At 41.0% G+C, this 19,490-nt stretch overlaps 2 protein-coding genes and 1 long non-coding RNA gene across 3 annotated transcripts in view; 2 read left to right on the top strand and 1 right to left on the bottom strand.

The window, feature by feature from the left end:
- LOC306695482 (ubinuclein-1-like) overlaps window positions 1–5,480 on the top strand; it is a 70,305-nt gene extending 64,825 nt beyond the window's left edge. The window contains exons 9-17 of the mRNA XM_079158736.1: window positions 35–626; window positions 751–821; window positions 1,431–1,560; window positions 1,653–1,777; window positions 2,315–2,437; window positions 2,763–2,906; window positions 3,031–3,081; window positions 3,634–4,250; window positions 4,736–5,480. Coding sequence (XP_079014862.1) covers window positions 35–626; window positions 751–821; window positions 1,431–1,560; window positions 1,653–1,777; window positions 2,315–2,437; window positions 2,763–2,906; window positions 3,031–3,081; window positions 3,634–4,231 — 1,834 coding nt within the window. The 3' untranslated portion in view covers window positions 4,232–4,250; window positions 4,736–5,480. The remainder of the gene's footprint in view (window positions 1–34; window positions 627–750; window positions 822–1,430; window positions 1,561–1,652; window positions 1,778–2,314; window positions 2,438–2,762; window positions 2,907–3,030; window positions 3,082–3,633; window positions 4,251–4,735) is intronic.
- Window positions 5,475–9,498, bottom strand: LOC306696327 (intercellular adhesion molecule 1-like; the record flags this gene model as incomplete). Its single annotated transcript, XM_079159912.1, has 7 exons — window positions 5,475–6,090; window positions 6,271–6,501; window positions 6,886–7,218; window positions 7,305–7,443; window positions 8,059–8,134; window positions 8,681–8,852; window positions 9,444–9,498. The coding sequence occupies 7 exons, from the start codon at window positions 9,496–9,498 to the stop codon at window positions 6,020–6,022; spliced, it is 1,077 nt and encodes a 358-aa protein (XP_079016038.1). The 3' UTR covers window positions 5,475–6,019.
- A 4,909-nt stretch (window positions 9,499–14,407) lies between these two features.
- Window positions 14,408–19,447, top strand: LOC306696081. The gene is made up of 3 exons (XR_013767094.1): window positions 14,408–14,473; window positions 16,249–16,456; window positions 16,555–19,447. It is a non-coding gene; the product is annotated as an uncharacterized lncRNA (long non-coding RNA).
- Window positions 19,448–19,490: the final 43 nt, after the last annotated feature.

Genomic DNA, 19,490 nt, shown 5'->3' with positions numbered 1-19,490 from the left:
TTCTCTCATAGGCGTAACGTGTCTTATCTTGCAGCATTTTGTCCGAAATCGGACCGGACGACGAGATGAGGAAGAAAAAGAAGAAAAGGACTGCCGGCACATTGAGCGTCACCAGCATGTTGAAGAAGTTTCAAAGGGAGAAGGAGAAGGAGCGTCAGAAGACGGAGAAAGCTAATCAGAAGAGTGCTGCCATCATGGGCGCCACCACCATCCCTCTGTGTCCGGCAGACGCAGGCGGGGGCGGAGGGTCGGGGTTGACTGACCCGCTCCTCAGTTTAATTGGCTCAACCAATGACCACACACTTATCCAAGCGGCCAACGCGGTGGATTTCGATATCGATTTAGACTCTTTATTAGATGTCACCGAACAGACTTCGTCACCAAAGATGGCGCCACAACCTGCAGCCGAGACGCAGCCTTTCAGGTCCAAAGCGGACGATCCGACCCTGCCCGATGCCGCCCCTCAAGTCCAACCTCCAAACCTGGAGACCAACTTGCAGCTGAAGCCTCAATCAGAGCAAATCCAGGTCTCGTCACAAAGCAGCTCTACCTCAACTCATCAGTGCGTCCCGCTGCCAGAGGGACTTCCCCCGCGACTGGAAGACAGCATACGAAGACTCATGGCGGTAAGATGCGTTTTGTTACTTGTATGCTGAAGCCAAGCATACTCTGTGTGCTTGTGTTTGACAGATCAGTTGCAGTTGAACAAGTGCATGATGGATGCACGGCTGACGTGCACTAATGTTTCAGGTTGCCAAGACGTCGGAGGGAGAGTCGAAACTCAAGTTCTTCACTCCGGAAATCAACTTGGTCCTGCTAGAGTGAGTTATGGAACAACACAAACGAAGCAAATACTCAAAGATCTAATGCTGAACATGGTAAACATTACCTGCTAGCCATCCGGATGTCGGCATTGCCTTTGTGAGCATGCTGACATTGGCGTTAACATACCCTCACAGAGTCGCTTGCATTCCTGTAGACTCTTCAATACAGACTTCAAAATCAACAATGCATATTTTTCCTCTTAGAGCTGTTCACTAATCTAGATAGTTTGGGTTTGAGTCGTCGAGATGTCTGCTTTCTCTCTCCAATATAATGGGACTAGATGGCACTCTAGCTCAAAGAAATGCATTTGAAAAACTCAACAGCAACATCTCTCTCTAGAAATAATGACCCGGTTACTCAAGACACTCCACAGACCTTGTGAGCAGTTTCATGTAGGAACTATTTTCTGTCTACCGAACTACACCCGCCCACTGTATCGCCACGCCGAAGGAAGTGTGCATCTCATGGACGACAGGCCCGTGTGCTCACAAATCAGACCATCTAGGTTATAACCATGCTGTGACTCATGTACGTGTTCTTTGCTTTTAGCTGTCCATTGTAATATCAAACACGGTTTCAGCTCTCTCCCCATTTTCTTGATCCAGTATCGAGGTGCAGTGTCGGGAGCAGGGTGTCCAGCTGCGCTCCAAGGTGTACACGCACCTGTCGTCCTTCCTGCCCTGCAGCAGAGACACGCTCCTCAAACGCGTAAAGAAACTGTTTCTCGCGCACACGGTGAGCTTGTTGAATGTTTGTCACGGGTCTTACGGGTTGTTCATGGTTTCTGTCCGTGTGTGACTCGCTTCTTGAATATTCACGCTGACAAGGAGGAGCTCCCCGATGTGGACTATCCCATGCAGAAACTGAAGGAGGCCATCGGCAGAGATATGCCCCAGCAGATAGCGTGTTTCAACGAAAACTGCCAAGTGTATGAGCAGGTCAAGGCTTTAAAGTAAGTTCATCAGCATGTATCTTGTGTAATTGGTATGGAAACGTATCATAAATAATGAATACAATTTAAAAACAACAATGTAGGGAGTTGTTTTACAGAAGTCCATTCTTTCATACTGATTGACGTGACGTTAAAGGTGTAGAAATGCTAACGTGAATTGAGTTGGCCAAAAACGAGTGGTGGAATACCTGCTATAAAACTATACATAACCGGACCAACAGAGGATCCACAACAGGTGGCTGTGAATGCATTCACTTTGATCTTTTATTAACTATATGTAAAATCTACTGATCTTGCTTCAATCAAAGCCGTTACACCCTCTTAAGGCGTTTATTTTATAGATCTTATTGGAATCATCTGTGACGTTTGAAATGTCAAAAACTTATTTGTTTCCCTATAAACATTTCTGTTCAGCTAATATCCAAGAATTGCTGGATCCATAATTTAGTGCAGTGCATATACGTCTCTTTTCAAATAGGGTTTGGGCTCATTGGAGATGTGTGTATATATCTTGGATTCTCCTCCTGTCCATGTCAGGGCCACAGAGGAGGAGAAAGACGGGAAGCAGAAGGTGAATGTTGGCCCAGAGGACAGTGTGGAGGAGAAAGGTGGGAGAAGAGGCGGTCCAAAGAAGTCGTTCAAATGGAACGAAGAGATCAGGTCAGATATGACAAAGATCCTTTGAAATGCTGTTTAAAGGAATACTTCACCCACAAAACGACCGTTTGTATATCAATTACTCGTCTCATGTTACCGTCGCAAGAGATAGTTCTTCCACGCGTTAACAGCAAAACTATTTCAAGACATCGGTTCACAAACTAACTTACAACTTGTGAAGTAAAATCCAAGTCTCATGAAAGTGTTCTTCCAAGAGAACACGCGGTGAGTAATTTATGGTCATTTTTTTTCATGTTTAAGTAACACTTAAGTGCACATTATGCCGCATTTACTTTCTGCCTATTTGATCACATTTCCTCTCCTACAGGGGGAGCTTGTGTGAGGTGTTAAGGGTGAGAATGGAGAGGTATAACAAGGAAGGGAAAGGGAGTCAGGAGACGGAGCACCACCTGAAGACCATGTTAGACAATGAGGTCCAACCGCTCTGGCCAAAGGGGTGGATGCAATCCAGGTATGTGGCACTGGTGCAACTTCACACCGTCACTTGTATAACCCAGATTTTTCATAGTTTTTAAAAATACTTCTGTACTGATTGTACATGCAGACACGTCCTTACTCAACATGTGTTTCTTCAGGGTGCTGATCAGGGAGAGCAGGAAACTGTTGAGCCTCTTTACGTCATTACCGTGAGTACAATGAGGTTGAGCTCCACCTACACATTTTTTTTTTTTTCCTTTTATTTGTGTGAATTCCTAGAACGTATCTTTAAACCACGGTTTGTATGAAATCTTACGAAAAGTTAATAATTTCCGTATGTTTTCCTGCGAAAGCCAGCAACACGTGTCAAGACTACGGCCTTTTCAAAATGAATTTCCGTCTTCAAAGGAAATCACTCGGTTGGCTTTAGGCCACATAACTACTTAGTGAGGTTTAGGAAAAGATGGTTGTTTGGGTTAAAATAACTACGGAAGTGCCGTGAAAACATCGACTTCTCTTTTAACACAGAGAATAAAAGCTCACTGGTAGTTGTTTATGATTACGTTGGTAACATACAAATTAATTTGGAATATTTACGAATTGCAGGGCAATCTTTTTCGTTGTTATAGCTACGAATGCTGGATGAGACCAGCCTGTCTAGAAGCAGTTAAAAGCTCCCATGAGAAGTCAATTTGTTAGTTTTCTGTTTTTAAAAGGATGTCCAAAAGCGATTCTACTTGATGTCTCACGTGTCTTGTCAGAGTAAAGAGGGCTCGGCCTGAGAAGAAGCAGCCGTCTGTCGGTGGCCCTCACGCTACGTCTGACGGCTGCAGCGTTCTCCAGGGGCCGCCGCCACTGAAAGGACTCCCCCAAGAGGCCGACGACGTCGTTATCGTGAGCTCAAATAACAACTCGACGTCGCTCGGCACTGAGAAGAAGGAAGCCAGAGTTGAGGGTAAAACGGGCGAGGTGGCAGTGGATGCTGGTTCCTCTACACCCGTGAAGGCGGACAAACCTCTGGTCAACGTCACATCTGCTCCAACTCGGTCGCTTCTGGATCTCCTCGCCGATCAAGTGCTGGCTCGGGAGCAACCTTTCTCCGTTTCCCAGGAGCTCATAGCAGCAGCTGTTGCGAAATACAAACGTTCAGTTCAGCACTGGAGCTTTGGGGTGGACAACAAAAGTCCTCCTTTTCTTTCTCCTCTTCCTCCTCCTCCTCCTCCTCAGTCCAGCCCAGTCGGTTTCCCAATGAGCGGGGTGTGTCATGTTGTTTTGCCCCGTTTGCTGCAGGTTGCCAGGCACATGGATGCTAGCCATGTGCAGATCATCTCTGATGACGAGGACATTACTACCCAATGACGGTGCAGATTTACACACGGTACGTTTTATTCATTTATATTTTGTAGTTGAAACTTTGGGTGATCTTACAGTTATTCACTTTGAATTTGGCAGAGTGTTTAAAACTCCGAAACTCCGTTGGTTTAAGTCTTGCACCTCCATAAAGAAAAATGAATCGATTCCAAGCCAAACAGCAGATGTCCTGACTTTAAGTCCATGCCGATCAAACACAAACCTATATTTCCCTGCTTAGATTAGATTTTTTGAAAGCTCATGAAAAAGCCAGTCAGTGAATTTTGATTTTTCAACATTTATATTATAAAATGTTGTAATAAAGCATGAATCTGACTAACAGCTAAATTACCATCAATAGTGTTTTTTTATTTTTTAAGATGACATAACAATCAAAGTGGCTGAAGGATGCATGTTTTTACTTTGGTGCCAAAGTGCAACCCAAGTATTTTGTTTTGTTGTCTTGAACATAGAAAATAAGTCTTGTATGCATTGTTCTTTTGTTTCTGGCAGCAGTTTCCTTGGCGATGGACTGGACACAGGAGTTACGATACCAGAATCGGCTGTGGAAATGAGCTACCAGCAAAAGTCAATGAGCTAATATTAATGAGCTAATATTAATCTGTCAAGTTGTGGTTCTCTGTCAAAGCTGTGCCGTCATGTCCTCTGTTTGGACGAGTGTGTCATCTGAGAAAAGAGTTAATTCTTGTGGTTTTGACCCATGAAGGGAGAAGTGGCACTTATACCAATGAACTGACGACTCACTCGTTATGTTTCTGATCAGAGTGGGAAACATCTGAAGAATCCGCTGTGATAACGAGCCTTTCGCTGACTTGTATTTGTGAATGATTTACTTTGAATAAATAAATATTAAAAGCTTACATGTTGTGTAGCCATTTTTCTTCGAGTCGGTGCAACTGAGCCATCCTGAGCTTTAAGTTTAAGTGTTGATGCAGAACACCCAATGGATTTTTTAATTTATATATATATATATATATATATATTATAGGAGTGATTAACTCCATTAAGATCGTATTAACTCCGTCATTCAGCGTTCGGAGAATGTTTCTCCTTTTTGTTTTTCCACCATTTTCTCCTCTGCTTTAGAAACTCTTCAGTCCTCCTTCCTTCACCTGAAGAGTTCTCTAAAGGGATAATATGCTTTCTGAATAACCTCTATTTACCAGGATCTTGTCTCAACTGTAAGAATCCTCTTAGAATTTCTTCAGGATCAACTCTTTGTTTTAGTAAACCCCATGAATACGGCCCCAGGTGCTTTGCATTGTTAAAAAAATGTAGACACCTTACTTTGGTGTTTCTTTATACTACAGAAAATTGAACATATGTACACAGGACGGAGACTGAAACATTGTTTGGCAAAGGATGCAAACCGTCCATAAACATCCTCTGGCAAGGAAGCAGACCTGTAACAGCATGGCCGTTGATCATTACATTGTACATGACTGTTGATTTCTTTCTAGAGCAGCTTCCAGTCTGGAAGATATGAAAGTGAAGTTTTGTGCAGATTACAAAGAGGCCAGTTTATTAACCTGCTGTAAGAAAATGTACCTGGGCAGAAGCTCCCAAAAAGAGAACTTCATCTGCTTCTTATGGGACTTGAGATGTTGAAAATGAAGTTGCAAAGTAAGACCCTAATACAAAACGGAGCCACTTGAACAAATGAAGAGAGAGACAAAACGACGAGTCGTCCCTGACGGACGTTTCTCGCGGCAGGAGCCGCTCATCCAGAAAGCGTGGAAAGAAGAATCCCAGCTCATGTTGACTTGTTTTGAGGTTTTACAGCCAGTTAATCATCTGAATCAGTAAGACGGCCAACAGGAAATGTTCATTACAGCTGTTTGTAGTTCCTGGAAAGAGGAAGAGACAAATTAATTCAACCAATACAGGAATTCTTACTTATTTTTACTCAAATCCTCTTTTGATCATGCAAGATAACGGAGCAAAGCAACATTTCTCAGAAATTCAGGAAGGAAGACGAGTTTAAACAAGCAATTTAAAGAACAATGGGACTGATAACGTAAACATACCACTGCCGGGAAGGACCACCACCTCCACTGTGAAGTTTCTCTGTCCGAGATGTCCTTCTGCAAAGGCTGTGTATTTCCCAGCATCCGTTCTGCTTGAGTGAGTGGGCAGGGCAACCACCTGTCCATCTCTGAACCACGTGACTAACGGCTGAGGGTTTCCTCTCACCTCACAGCTGAGTCTCTCCCCCTCTCTCACCTGCAGCTCTGTAGGACACACGAGCTGTGGACCAACTGAGAGAAAAGATAAGTCAGCATGAGGGAAAGACGGTTGATCGAAAAGCAAGATGGATATATGTTTCACAGAAGGAATTGGGTGAGAGGACGTGGGATATTAAAAAGATGAAAAGACTTCTCAAAGATGTTTGAGAAGAAGTTTTTCCAACAGTTTTTTGTCATGAGGTTTTGCACCACGAAAAAAAAAACGGGCACAGAGGCTTTGCAATCCGAACGTAGATGGCAAATTACTCCTTTCAACCTTGACAAAGGCAGTGCAGACCAGATCCACTTCTTATCCTTTCACAATAAAAGCCTTTTTTAAAAAGCGTTTTCGTGTCGTTTATTGGTCACACCCCTGGTGTGTAAAAGCCTTTAGATGTAAAAATGATACAAACTCACAGAGGACGGTGGTGGTGATCTTTTGTGACGTCACCACTGGAGGGAGCTGTGGTCCATCAGGTCCCAGTTCTAGCTTTGCTTCACACCAGTACTGGACTCCATCGTCCTCTTTACTGGGGGTGATGTTTAAAGAGAAGATGTCAGTCACTGGTTTCTTTGTGTCGTTGATGTTGGACTGTTGTTGACCCAGTACTGTCCGTCCTCTGTAGAAGGTCACAGTGAGGTTTTCAACAGGAGCCACGTCCTCTACTGTACACTGCAGAGTGTACTGCTGACCCTCAAACATCGGCCCAGTGTGGTTAACAAAGCTGATGGACACATTATCTGGAGGTTCTGTGGAGACAAATCAACATATAAAACAAAAAGAGGAAAAAGGATTCTTTTTCTAACACGTCAGAAAGAGGAATGTATTAACACACTGTAGACTGTTAGAGGGAGATGAATGTCGCACTGCCCCGCCTGATCAGATAGTGCGTAGCACGTAGGCCTGATGCTCCAGTCAGTCATCCTGTCAACACGCCAGACCAGAAACCGATCCATCGTGGGATCAGGAGCTGCCTAGAGTTGCAAAAGATCACAAAGCTATTAGGATTCTGTTCCAATGGTGGCTTCAATATAATGTTACCATGTGGGGCGGCCAGCTGGTGTCCTCCAGCATTCGTAGCTATACCTACGAAAAATAATGGCGTAAAAGAGGACCTTCGACTAAAGACCTTGATTGGGGACATTGTTGAATTTCGAGAAACTGCTGAGTGGAGGAGGCAAAGTTGAAAGACTCGGCGCCTTAATCTGGAAATTAGGGAAGCCTTCAAAAACTCCGAAGCAGAGAGGTGTTGGGTTGGATGATATTCACACTGAGATGCTGAAGGCTCTGGATGTTGTTGGGCTGTGGTTTTTTTAAAATACCAATGTTTAGGGGTTCTGGGGGACCCCAGTTTAAAGCCTCCAATTGCAACCTATACAGTTTTAATAGATAGAATATATCAAATGTTTGCCATGGGTCTTAATTTAAAGTATCCCACACTAAACATTTTGCAATAACTGTTGTTTCTTACAGTAGTTTATTCTTGGGGAGCCCAGTCTGTAGTCCTTGAATGTTAAATATGTCGGTAGGTTGAGGGTTAAGCTAACAGGGTTTTCAAGTCACATATTAGAGAGCATTCATTCCCCTACCAGTGAGACTACCCAACCAAGAAAAGAAAAGCCAATCCTTGAGACAGAGCAGTTCGCTGTGACTGGATCTCCGAACCTGTGACAGGAGAGTTGACACAGTTAGTTGACAGATTTACACAGAAACAGGGTAACGGTACGCTCAGTGAGGTCAGTGCTAACGCAAATACAAAATGAGTGCATGCTATCAAAGTAGGAGCATGCTTCTTTTTATGTTTGCTTGACTTTTAGCGTCTGCATTTGTGCACAATTGGGCAAAAGTCAAATTATTTTAATTTGTCTGCGTTGCTTGGCTTTTCTCCGTTTTCTTTAACACTTGTTTAAATGTGCATCAGCTTCCAAACAAGCGCAGATAAATGGCAGAGTAGAAGAGGGGTGGTATAAAGGGACTGGGGAAAAAGGTGAACCAGAAACGTATCCATGTAGGGAGTCCAGTGCTCTCAGGGTAACATGTTTAAAACACCCTTGTTTTATAATTTGTCTCATTACTTTGGCGCAAATGATGTGTGTAAATCTCCTCCACCCCTGAGACTCTATTGAAATGAAGCAAAGAAAGACACAGAACCCTTTTAACTTCTGAGCCACCGTACCTCACTGAAACAAACACCAGCTACTCCCGACATACCTGACCACCAGAGTGGAGGGAGACAGCGTCAGAGGGCAGCCGACGTCTCCTGTTGTCTCAGACTCACTGAGAGAAGGAGAGGGTGGAGATGGGAGGATTGTCGGAGACGGGGAGGGAGGTCGAATTTGCGATGGAAGAGGTGGAGCAGGTGTGAAAACAGGGGAGGAGGTAGCTGAGGTCACGGGAGTGGTCAGGGAGAGGAAGAAAGACACAATGAGTCACTTTATGAATAAATATAGCTTCAATGCTCATCATTGTGAAGTGGAAGAGTTTCACTACAGTCATGTTTATGATAGACACTACAGGAAAAGGTTATTTTTCTCAAAGAATACACATTTCATCATCTTTAATCATCTAAACTAAGTAGATATAAAATACATTGGAGCTGATCTGACTCTAAAAGGTATATATATAGATATATATATAGATATATATATCTATATATATATATTTATGTATCTGTTGTGTTCATCACAGATAAGAATCTCTGCTTCTCCTCATGTCGTCTGTATGAACTCATTTCCCCCGTCTTTACACAATACAGGCAAGGGTCAATTGAATTTTGCCATCTCGTGAAATAATACTCTTTTTTAGCTGATCTATTGTGAACCATTGTTTCGTAGCGCGCTGAATACACCCAGTGTGTTCCTCTGAGGAAGGAAGGACACCCTGCCCAAGTCAAAGAACTCGCTCCTCTTTTCTATGACCATTGTTCCACTGAACCCCGAGGTTGTTCTGCTGCCTATCAGATGACCTCACTCACAGTAGCGCTCTGGAGTGGGTGTCGGCATACCGGCTGCCAAAAATGTGTTAGTCATGTTTCCCACATGCCAGTCTGAAAAATGAGTGGCACAAGACAACTGCCAGGTTACGTCTTTAGAGCCGATATAAAAGTCAAAAATCAAAGTGAAACTATTTTTCCTGCTCACTATTCAGTGATGGAAGAAGCACTGCGATCCTCCACTGAGGTAGTAAGTAAGTAACAATATTACATCTGCATTCAAAATGTTCAAGTAAAAGCATTGGTAGCTAAAATTATATTTTGAGTATAAAAAAAAGAAAGGATACTTTCAGAGGGTTATTCAAATGTTGGATTGTTATCATCATTGATGCATTAACATTTAATCAGCATTTCAATACTCTACTAATCTTTGAATCTACTTTATGAGGTTATTTCATCTGTTAATCATTTCATCATTCAACTCATTTTTGTGAAGACGCCAAGTACAAATACATCAAAATAAGTATATTACTTAGCACCATATTGACATATACTGTACATGTACTACAGATTAAATGGCGATCCTCTACCTGGGGTTCCCAAACTCAACTACAGTGTTTCTACAAAGAAGTTGAGTGACCACAAGTTAAGACAGTGAAACAGAAGACCTCTTTAATGCTCTGTAAATGTTTAAAAACGCCACAATCTGACACGTATAAATCACTGTTTGGTTGAGCTTCAGTGACATTCACAACCTGTTGTAACTGCATCACTCACAGCCGAATTTACTGAGGGATCACAAGCCCCCAAAAAAACGGTACTTTTTCAAACTACCAGTCGGTCTCATGCTCTCTGCGCTGACTGTTTCATCTCATTGTACCATCGAGCTGTCATATCACTCACCTGAGCTGATCAGGCAACACAGCAGAAGCGCGATTGGCCGTCCAGATGCACACATCCTTCATCGGGTTCCCTGGCTCAAAATATATCTCTATATATATGTATATATAATATATATAAGTCGCTGTCTGTGTGATGCTGGCAGTAACGGCCTAAGTCTTCTGAGAAAACATGGGGAACTTCAGGTTTTTATGTGAGTGTGGGTGTGTATGCATGTGCTTTTTTTTTCTTTTTTTCTTTTGCTTGTGTGTGTCTGAAGCTGATGATCGTTGCGATAGCTTTGCTTTGGCCTCTGAAACCCACCATGGGCGTTCTCTGTTAGTAAATCAAGAGAGGAAGGAAGGGAGGGTCAAGAATAATGCAGTGTAGAGCTGCAGCACAGAGGGCACCAGTGTGTGTGTGTGTGTGTGTGTGTGTGTGTGTGTGTGTGTGTGTGTGTGTGTGTGTGTGCGTGCGTGCGTGCGTGCGTGTGTGTGGTTACACACAGATGGGCTGGTGTAGGGGCTTTTTCGAAGGCAAAGCAGATGATTTCTCACCTCTAACGTATTGCTAAACAAGTCGTTGTCCAGTTTAAACCTTGTATCTACATGTTTCCATTTCATATATCTCCTTAGAGCTGCTATGATCAATATTTTTATATTATCAATGGATAAGACGATTGTGTTTATGTGAAGGACGACTCAGATCCTTTAATTAAAGGGACAGTTTGGCGCCATCTAGCGGTGCGGTTGCAGATGGCAACCAGCTGAACTCTCTTCGTGAGACTGCGGTAACTTGAGCCGCCGAGTGCAAAGCCGTGTTGAAGAACTAACCTTTAGGTAACAGTCGGTGTTTGTCCGTTCTGGGCTACTGTAGAAACATGGAAAAGCAACATGGCCTTACGTGGAAGAGGGCCCTTTAGGTAAAAGTAGAAATACTGTTGATTTTTACACAGTAAAAATACTTAATTACAAGTAAAATATCAGAATTACGAATATTAGAAGTATTATCATCTAACCCTAACCCTGATCTAACCCTAACTGAAGCATCCTTGCTTTAATATGAGGACCACATATGTCACATAAATAGTTAACATGTATTTGATTAACTGATATCTAATTTGACAGTTTACTCTAAATATACTATAGCTGAATTAATCCATCAAGAAATTCTATTAATTGATGTTTAAATGGCCAATAGCGAGAACGATTATTGAAAGAAATTACAAATAAACTTAAAAAGTTCCAATTGGAAAAGCAACGAGAAAATGGAAAAGCAAATTGAAAAAGCAATTGTCCTTCTAATTGTCAAATTGAAACGTGTCGTTAACTTCTTGTTAAATCTTTTAAAAATTTCATTTTGTCTTCCAATTATATATCAGTTAATATAAATCTTTATAAAAATGCACATGATACCCGTCCTCCATTCTTTTGAGGGTTGATATTACCCTTTTAATGCTACATTTCTTTTTGAAAACAGAGCAGTTTTTATGAACTTGTGAAAAGCTTACGTTTTCAGAGACGTGGTTTCCCAAGACAGCAATGCTGAAGCGCAATTACCACCAGAACCTTAACTCTCATTCCATAACATCACTAATCCCCCCCCGCTCCCCCTCTTTATACCTGTTCAGTGATTATATAGAGATGCTGGTGCCACAACTGCTCTTGGAGACTCTGGAGGACCTGAGTGACAATGATTTAGCTAAATTTAAGTTTTATCTTGGCATGAAGAGCTTGAAGAGCTGTAATCGAATTGCCACGAGCCATCTGGAGAGCCCGCACCGGCACGACACCGTGAGTAAGATGTTAGAAATTGTGTCTCTTACTGACTCTGTGTCTTGATATTTATTTCCCAGAGGGAGCAGCAGCTCGTCCACGTGGAACCTCCTCGTCTGCTCACGGACTTCCAACTGGTCAGCAATTGTCTGCTAATGGTGCAGCTGGTAACGACGCTCCTTGGGCCCCAGTCGCCACCAATGGTCGTGTGATCAACAGTGGTAACGTTGGCGGTAACGTTGGCAGACATGTTGGCGGTGGCAGTATGATTATCAGTGGTAATGTTGAGCTGATGTGCTTTAGTCCTCCATCAGCTTCTACCTTTACCACAATTACTACACAAAGTCAGCAGAATGAGGAGGAGGGTCTGTGAAAACTGAAAGAAAACAATCTTGGAACAAGAAGTAAAAAAGTAATTTTCTTGTCATCCGTGTTGTTTCATTAGAAAGTAAGTGATACATTACATGAATAATGGTGAAAAAACTGACAAAGGCTGTTTTTTTTAAATTGCGAAACATACTATTTATACTATATATGGCGTAAAAGTATGGAGTGTAGAGAATTCTCACTGCATAGTGTGTGGATTTTGTGTACTAGGGAAATATATTCAATTTGCAGGAATTTCTTATGAGACATCAGCTTACTGCACATACTGCACTGCCCCACAATGCATTGCGTCTGGGTGCCTTGATACCGGCTGTTAGGGCTAAAAGCTGTTAATGTGTCACTTTATTAATTTCTGATATGTTTTCAGGCGAGAAAGTAACCGCTTAGATTCACAATGTGTGGTCAGTTTATCCAAATAACGCCTGTTTGGGAATTTTCCGAGAGCCGCCCAGCTGTCGCTTTAAGACACTTCTGTGTGAACAGCCTGCTGGTAAAATCATACTATAGGCAGTATGCAGTACTGATTGAGTATGTATAAAGGACGTTAGTATGCAACTTTGAACACAGCCCGTGTGTGTCCCGTAATGATTGTAAGAAATCAATCTGAATTATGTTTGGTATTGTAATAAATTCATAGGCCCGATTATTATTATTATTATTATGGATATTAATCTATTTCATATTTATTTGTATAATTTGTTTTTAAAGATGTAAAAATCATCATTTGGAAACTTTGGAAATGAGGAAACTCCATCCACTGAGGATGACGGTGAGATGCGGTTGAAAGCTGGTAAAAGCTGGTAAGTACTTTGAGTTAAGATTGTTTTGGCAAGAAAAGGTTTTGTTTGTTAATGTGGTTGCTAGTTGTATAGCCACGCAGATGTTTCCGGTTATATTTGCTGCTTTTATTTTAAGATATTTTAATTGTTAAAGTGTGACTTTTCAAAGCGGTGAGCACCATAAACTTCCATTCATCAGGACAGAAGTGAAGCACGTGTCTTACTTTTTATGTATTGGTATTTTGTTTGTTTTTTCTTCCTGCAATTTTGTTTCTTTGCTGTTTCATATCTAGAAAAATAAAAATATTGATGAGATTGTGAGATGTAAGACTAAATATGTTCCTGTCTTTTGTTTATCCCAAGTACAGCTCCGTCACGTCTGCAGGTGCTTGTCGTCTCTACCTGGTGTCAGCAGGTGGAGCCACATTGATGTGACAACAGCTTTGTGTGCTTCTGTATCTGTAGTGTAAACCTGCAGGAAGATGAGGACAGAAAGCATATCTATCTCATATATTTGTTTTTTTTGTGGAACTTGTGTGAAACATCTTCTGGATGATGTGATTGATCAAATAAATCCAGTTAAATATCTGGAAAGGAGTGATGTGAAACTGAATTTGTGACATTTCCTTCTTTATGAGTAATTATAGTGTGACTGTGTAACTTTTGCACAGATTTTCCTGCTGAAATAGTTTCAGATGATTATCAATTATTGCAACTTGCTACATTTGACATTTTGGATTGACGAATAGACTTTTGACGGCTGTTCTCTCTACGCTTTAGTGCAGCCATTGTTATCTAATCAGATCGCTGTTATACTAACCCAGAGGGACTCTTGTTAGCTTGGAGTTATTAGTTTCTTTGTTTACTTATTTATTGCAAGACAAAAGACAAAACGAGGAAGACATAATTAGTGAATACAGGGCAGTTATCAACATTTTATTAGGGAAAGAGAAAACAAGATGTTAATTGTATATCATTAAAAATGAAGTTGCAAACAAAAAAAGATCTGTCTGTCTGAAATACTCCTGTGTGCTGTAATAAGATTTCCCTTCATTGGAGCTGAGGGGCTCAAACAGGTGGAGAACAAAAGGAAAGTATTTTTGGATGTAAAGCGTTCCAGATGTTTGTTATCGATCTGAACCTTGGTCGAGCTGCAGCCTCACGTTCTTTAGAAACCGAAACTAAATGATATCCGCCGTTCTGTGTGTTTTCTGTCGCTTGGTGTAGGCTACTGTGGGTTGTCGGTAACGCGGTGAGTCCTTTTTCCATTAAAATGTTCATTAAATGATACTTTTGGTTCCAGCGCTGCTTCCTGTTTGAGCACTTTGTAAAAATCAAACAGTTAAAGTTTCAGCAGAAGTTTGTAAAACCTGCCGGAACCAGTTTGTCGACACAATCTTGTAACACGGACGGTGGTCGTCTTTTTAGGGTGTGTCGTTCTTTCTCAGGGGATTTTAACGTGTTTGTTTCCATATTTATTAATGTAAATCCTTTATCCTATTCATGTCTTCGTTGCCCCGCTATAGGAATGTTGTTTTCAGTCCCGTTTGTTCCTTTTTTTTCTGTTCAAGAACGAGGTAACAGTTTAGACCATAAACCCAAATCTCAGATCCTCGTGGGAATCCAATAATATTGTAAAGGATTTCCGGAAATTACTTTCTACTAAAGCATCCGCCATGAAGGGTTTATGAATCGAAAATATTTCTTTAGCACGTAGCTCTTTAAAGTGTACACTCAGCTGTTTTTACACGACGATCAGTGCCTCACCAGCACATATGTGAGAACAGTTATATTATAGGAAATGACCCCGATGGATCAGGTGATTGCTTGAGTCAAGATTTGAACAACTTGCATTGTGGGAATTGTAGGATACAGTGGTTTTGGAGCTTGAGGGACTGAAAGTCAGGGTATTTCTCTGCCACAGTCTTTCAGAGACTTTCTAACATTTGCTGGGTGCTTGTTAAAACAGCAGACCAAGACCACAGACGTTTTGACGGGCTGTTGCTCTAACCTGAAAAAAAAAGCTATGAAGAAAAGGTGTTTTAGTCATTGTTTGAATTATTAAGATCTATAAAAGTGTAAAATATATATGTACATTTAAAACATGTCGGGATATTTTTGGGCTAAGCGTGGACCTCTGTAGTTGTTATTAAATAGTATTAGGTATAATTAATAGTTATCAAATATATTTATGTTGACAATGGTGGAATGTAACTATTTACTAAAGTACTGTTCTAAAGTGTGATTTTGAAGTACTTGTACTTGTGTATTTTCATTTTATGCTACTTTATACTTCCACTCCACATCTCAGATGTTAATATTGTACTTTTTACTCTACATTATTTATGCAATATCTAATATCTAATAAATGATGACGTATTGATTATAGAATAAACTTCCCACAATATATAAAGTGATTATTATGAGCTCCACCTTTAACAGCTGCAACATTAAAGGGATGGACACATCAATGCATCAATAATTATAATCCAATAATATTATATTGTCCTGAAATGGATGATTTGGTGATTTAATTTGTTCCGACTTTAGCAATTATGTGCTAACCATATATTTAAAATACAGTATAAAAGTTTAAGCCTGGCCTTGAACACATCCTGGACTCCAGACATTAAGACTTATCTGAAGGAGATAAACTCGTGATCCTTTGTGAATGATTAACTCGTGACTTAATTGCGGCCCTTTTCCAGTAGGTGTAAGTAGGCCAATAGTCCATTGAGTGCTACCTGGTGAATTAAAGAGATCTCAATAAACTTTCCACATCCTGCCGATCAAAGGTTCTTCTTATTAATGTGTAAACCTGATCTGCAGCAACATCATTAAAGGATTTGTGTAATACGCTGCAACCCTAGTCAAGAACATAATCTCCTTTAAACTATACAGATATGAGAGTATTATTAATCTTCTCATCTAACATTTGGCAACAAAGCAAATAAGAGTATTGTCAAATTATTCCTTTAACATTGAATGCTAATCTTGAAATGTATTTACCCTCTTCTACCTGCACAGTGAGCAGACATGTCGGTTCCAGAAGCGCTACATGAGACTGTGGCACATTTTATCCAAAATGACTTGAAAAAGTATAAGTGGATCAAACCGTTTCATAGACAATTGATAGACACCTACGGCGACAGAATGGCTGTGAACGTCAGTGCTGAGGTTCTGAAGAAGATGGGCAAAGATGACGATGCAAAGATGTTGAAGAACAGCTACTTAGGTGGATGTTTCTTAAATACATTTACAAGTCAAAGTAAGCAAAATTAGATTCTTTCCCATTTGTTTACATTATTTTCTGCATCTGTATGTTTTCATCAGCAGGGGGAGACACAGCTGCACCCTCCACATCTGCTGCAGCACTTCCTGCTGCTCCTGCTGCTCCTGTAGCAATCGATGCTGATCCCGTAGCACCTCCTGCTGCTCCTGCTGCTCCTGTAGCAACCGATGCTGATCCCGTAGCACCTCCTGCTGCTCCCGTAGAAACTCCTGCTGCTCCTGTAGCAACTCCTGCTGCTCCTGTAGCAACTGATGCTGCAATGGTGGCTCAGGAAGGAGGTATCATCTTCGCCCCGATAGTCACAGGTGGCACCACTGGGACATGGAATATAACCATCAATAAATAGACTCATGAAACACATCCAGATCAAGATAAGGGAATACACATTAGCTTATTTTTATTTGTATTATTATTGCCCAGATTGGCATTTAATGCCGATTGTATTGTTCTTAGTGCAGTTCGATACACACACACACACACATACCGAGAGGCTCCACGGACATACAGGGGACTTCCATATTAGGAGATACCTTACTGCGGCCATGTCATGAAGTGCACTCTGCACGTATGCATCTGGGGCCGAGGTGGTTAATGTTGTCTGCATAGCTGATGCCAGAACAGCTGTCTGATGTAAAACTATAAAACATCATGAAATGTTTATCTCATGTGCCTCTGCGTTGGAGCCTCTCTGTAGACCGGGGGTATTCAATTAAAATTCCATAAGGCCCAGATTGAGAAAATCTCCTTGTGCAAAAAGTTCGAAACATTACAATAATATATAACTTGCGCTATTTAGTGCCATATATATATATATATTCAAGAAGCCTATTAGTAATAACGTCTCTGTGTAGTCAACAACTGTCAAATCAAATAAAGAAAGTTTTTATTAAATATATAATATATAAACTTTATTTTAACAATTATTATTCTCAGTTTTCAAACTTAACTGGATGGATTATAAATAATACATAGAAATACATACATAAATGTTCTTATTTCAAGTCAAATAAGGGCTCCATCTACAAATAAAATACAGAAAAAATAACTTTTGAAGAACTTGCATCTAGAAAGTGCTTGATTTTAGAAAAAATTATGAAAATGAAAAATGATCTCAGTCAACTTTATAATAAACAATCTCAACACATCTCAACATCTTCCCCTCAGTTCAGATTAGAGTGGGTATGTTTGCTCAAAAGATTTATGTTTGGTCTTGTAGTGGCGTTTCATATTGGCGCTTTTAATATTGGCCACGGCATCTGAACATATGAGACAGAGTGGACAGAGCGTGAGCAAGAAGAATGAACAAATAAGAGTCCGTCTATTCTTTGTTAAAAGCTCTGTTTTCGCGGTCCACTTTTCTCTTTTTAGAGAACGCCATGTGAAATTACTTCTTCCACTGCTCTCTCTCTCACCCCGTCTCTCCCCTGTCTGTGTATAAATCTCACTTAAAACAGCTTCTGGGTCCGTATCCGGACCCAGGACCCGTATCCGGACCACGGCCTGCTATAGACTCTACCAGATGAAGTATTCTGTATGAAAAGTGCTCGCTCAGACGGGGTCGCTCACACACATACAGCTCCATACTAATATACACACATAAACACACCAGCAAACTTCTTTATTCATTTTTACTCATTTATGTTAATTTACTATAATCATGTATTGCTTAGGAATGTGACTACCTCGAGAGACGGTAGAGCCGACAACCTTGCTGAAGAGTAGCCTCCATATATTTGAAAGATTACTCTGTTATTTACCCTGCGTGGCAAAAATGTATGAAGTTACACGTACTTAGATTTCTAATCATATTTCTATGATTTGTTGTGACATAATTTATCATTGTTTCATTGTTGTAAATCATTTATCCATGTAGCCCGATGAGAACACTATATTGGGGGGTTAGGGTGGGGGGTACACAACTAGCCTATAGAGAACATCTGAAACTATTGCTTGAGAGTTCATGGAGCAGAGCTACTCAGTTGTCTGACCCTGGTCGTTACCGGTAGAATCTAGAATCTTGATTGGCCAGTCTGCGTTCGAGGGGCGGGGCTTAGTGAAGAGTCAATTACGTGTGTAAAATGGACATCTTTGCATTGTCATGTCACTGTTTCATCACCAGCAAACACTTGTGGGTGCCCACAGGAGGAGGTATCGTTATTCATACGTAATACGCCCGTCCAGTCATTTCATTTGGGCTGAATGTTATGATTGGACGGCCTACCTGCCTGTCTACCTGCCTGCACTCTGACCGTGCACTCAGCGGATCTTCCACATTTGTTCTCTCAACATTAGCTTTAAGTCTCAGAGAGCTAGTCCAAGTCTAATAATGACCAAATCCTTTACGTTGATGTGACACCAGATCTGTCAGTATATGCATTTTTAGACCTTCAGTACATTTTAATATAATTGTTTTTAAATGTGCTAGAACACAAGCAGCCTGTATTTTTATAGCACTAGTGTAAATAGTTAAACATTTGTGTACTCATGGTACTATTTCTCTCTCACAGAGTTTACCAGGAGGGCTCAGAATAGAAGATGTGTAAAAGTTATAATCCTTAGGAGGAACAGCTGACTCCTTAGTCAATGAAGACAAATACAGAGTGAATACGCTGAATTGATGTTGCTTAAAAAATGCGGAGCATAAATACTATCAAAAATGTGTATTGGTATAATAAATACCTTAAACATTGCAGGTGCTTGTCTTCTCCACCTGGTGTCAGCAGGTGGAGCCACATTGATGTGACAACAGCTTTGTGTGCTTCTGTATCTGTAGTGTAAACCTGCAGGAAGATGAGGACAGAAAGAGCCTCAACAAGTGTGACAACATATCTATCTCATATAATTGTTTTAATTTTTGTAGTGGAACTCATGTGAAACATCTTCTGGATGATGTGATTGATCAAATAAATCCAGTTGAATATCTGGAAAGGAGTGATGTGAAACTGAATTTGTGACATTTCCTTCTTTATGAGTAATT

The sequence above is a fragment of the Pholis gunnellus genome (genome assembly GCF_910591455.1).
Source record: "Pholis gunnellus genome assembly, chromosome: 5".
In the NCBI taxonomy this organism is placed as follows: domain Eukaryota; kingdom Metazoa; phylum Chordata; class Actinopteri; order Perciformes; family Pholidae; genus Pholis; species Pholis gunnellus.
The sequence above is the reverse complement of the archived record's forward strand: the minus strand, read 5'-3'. Positions and strand labels throughout refer to the sequence as shown.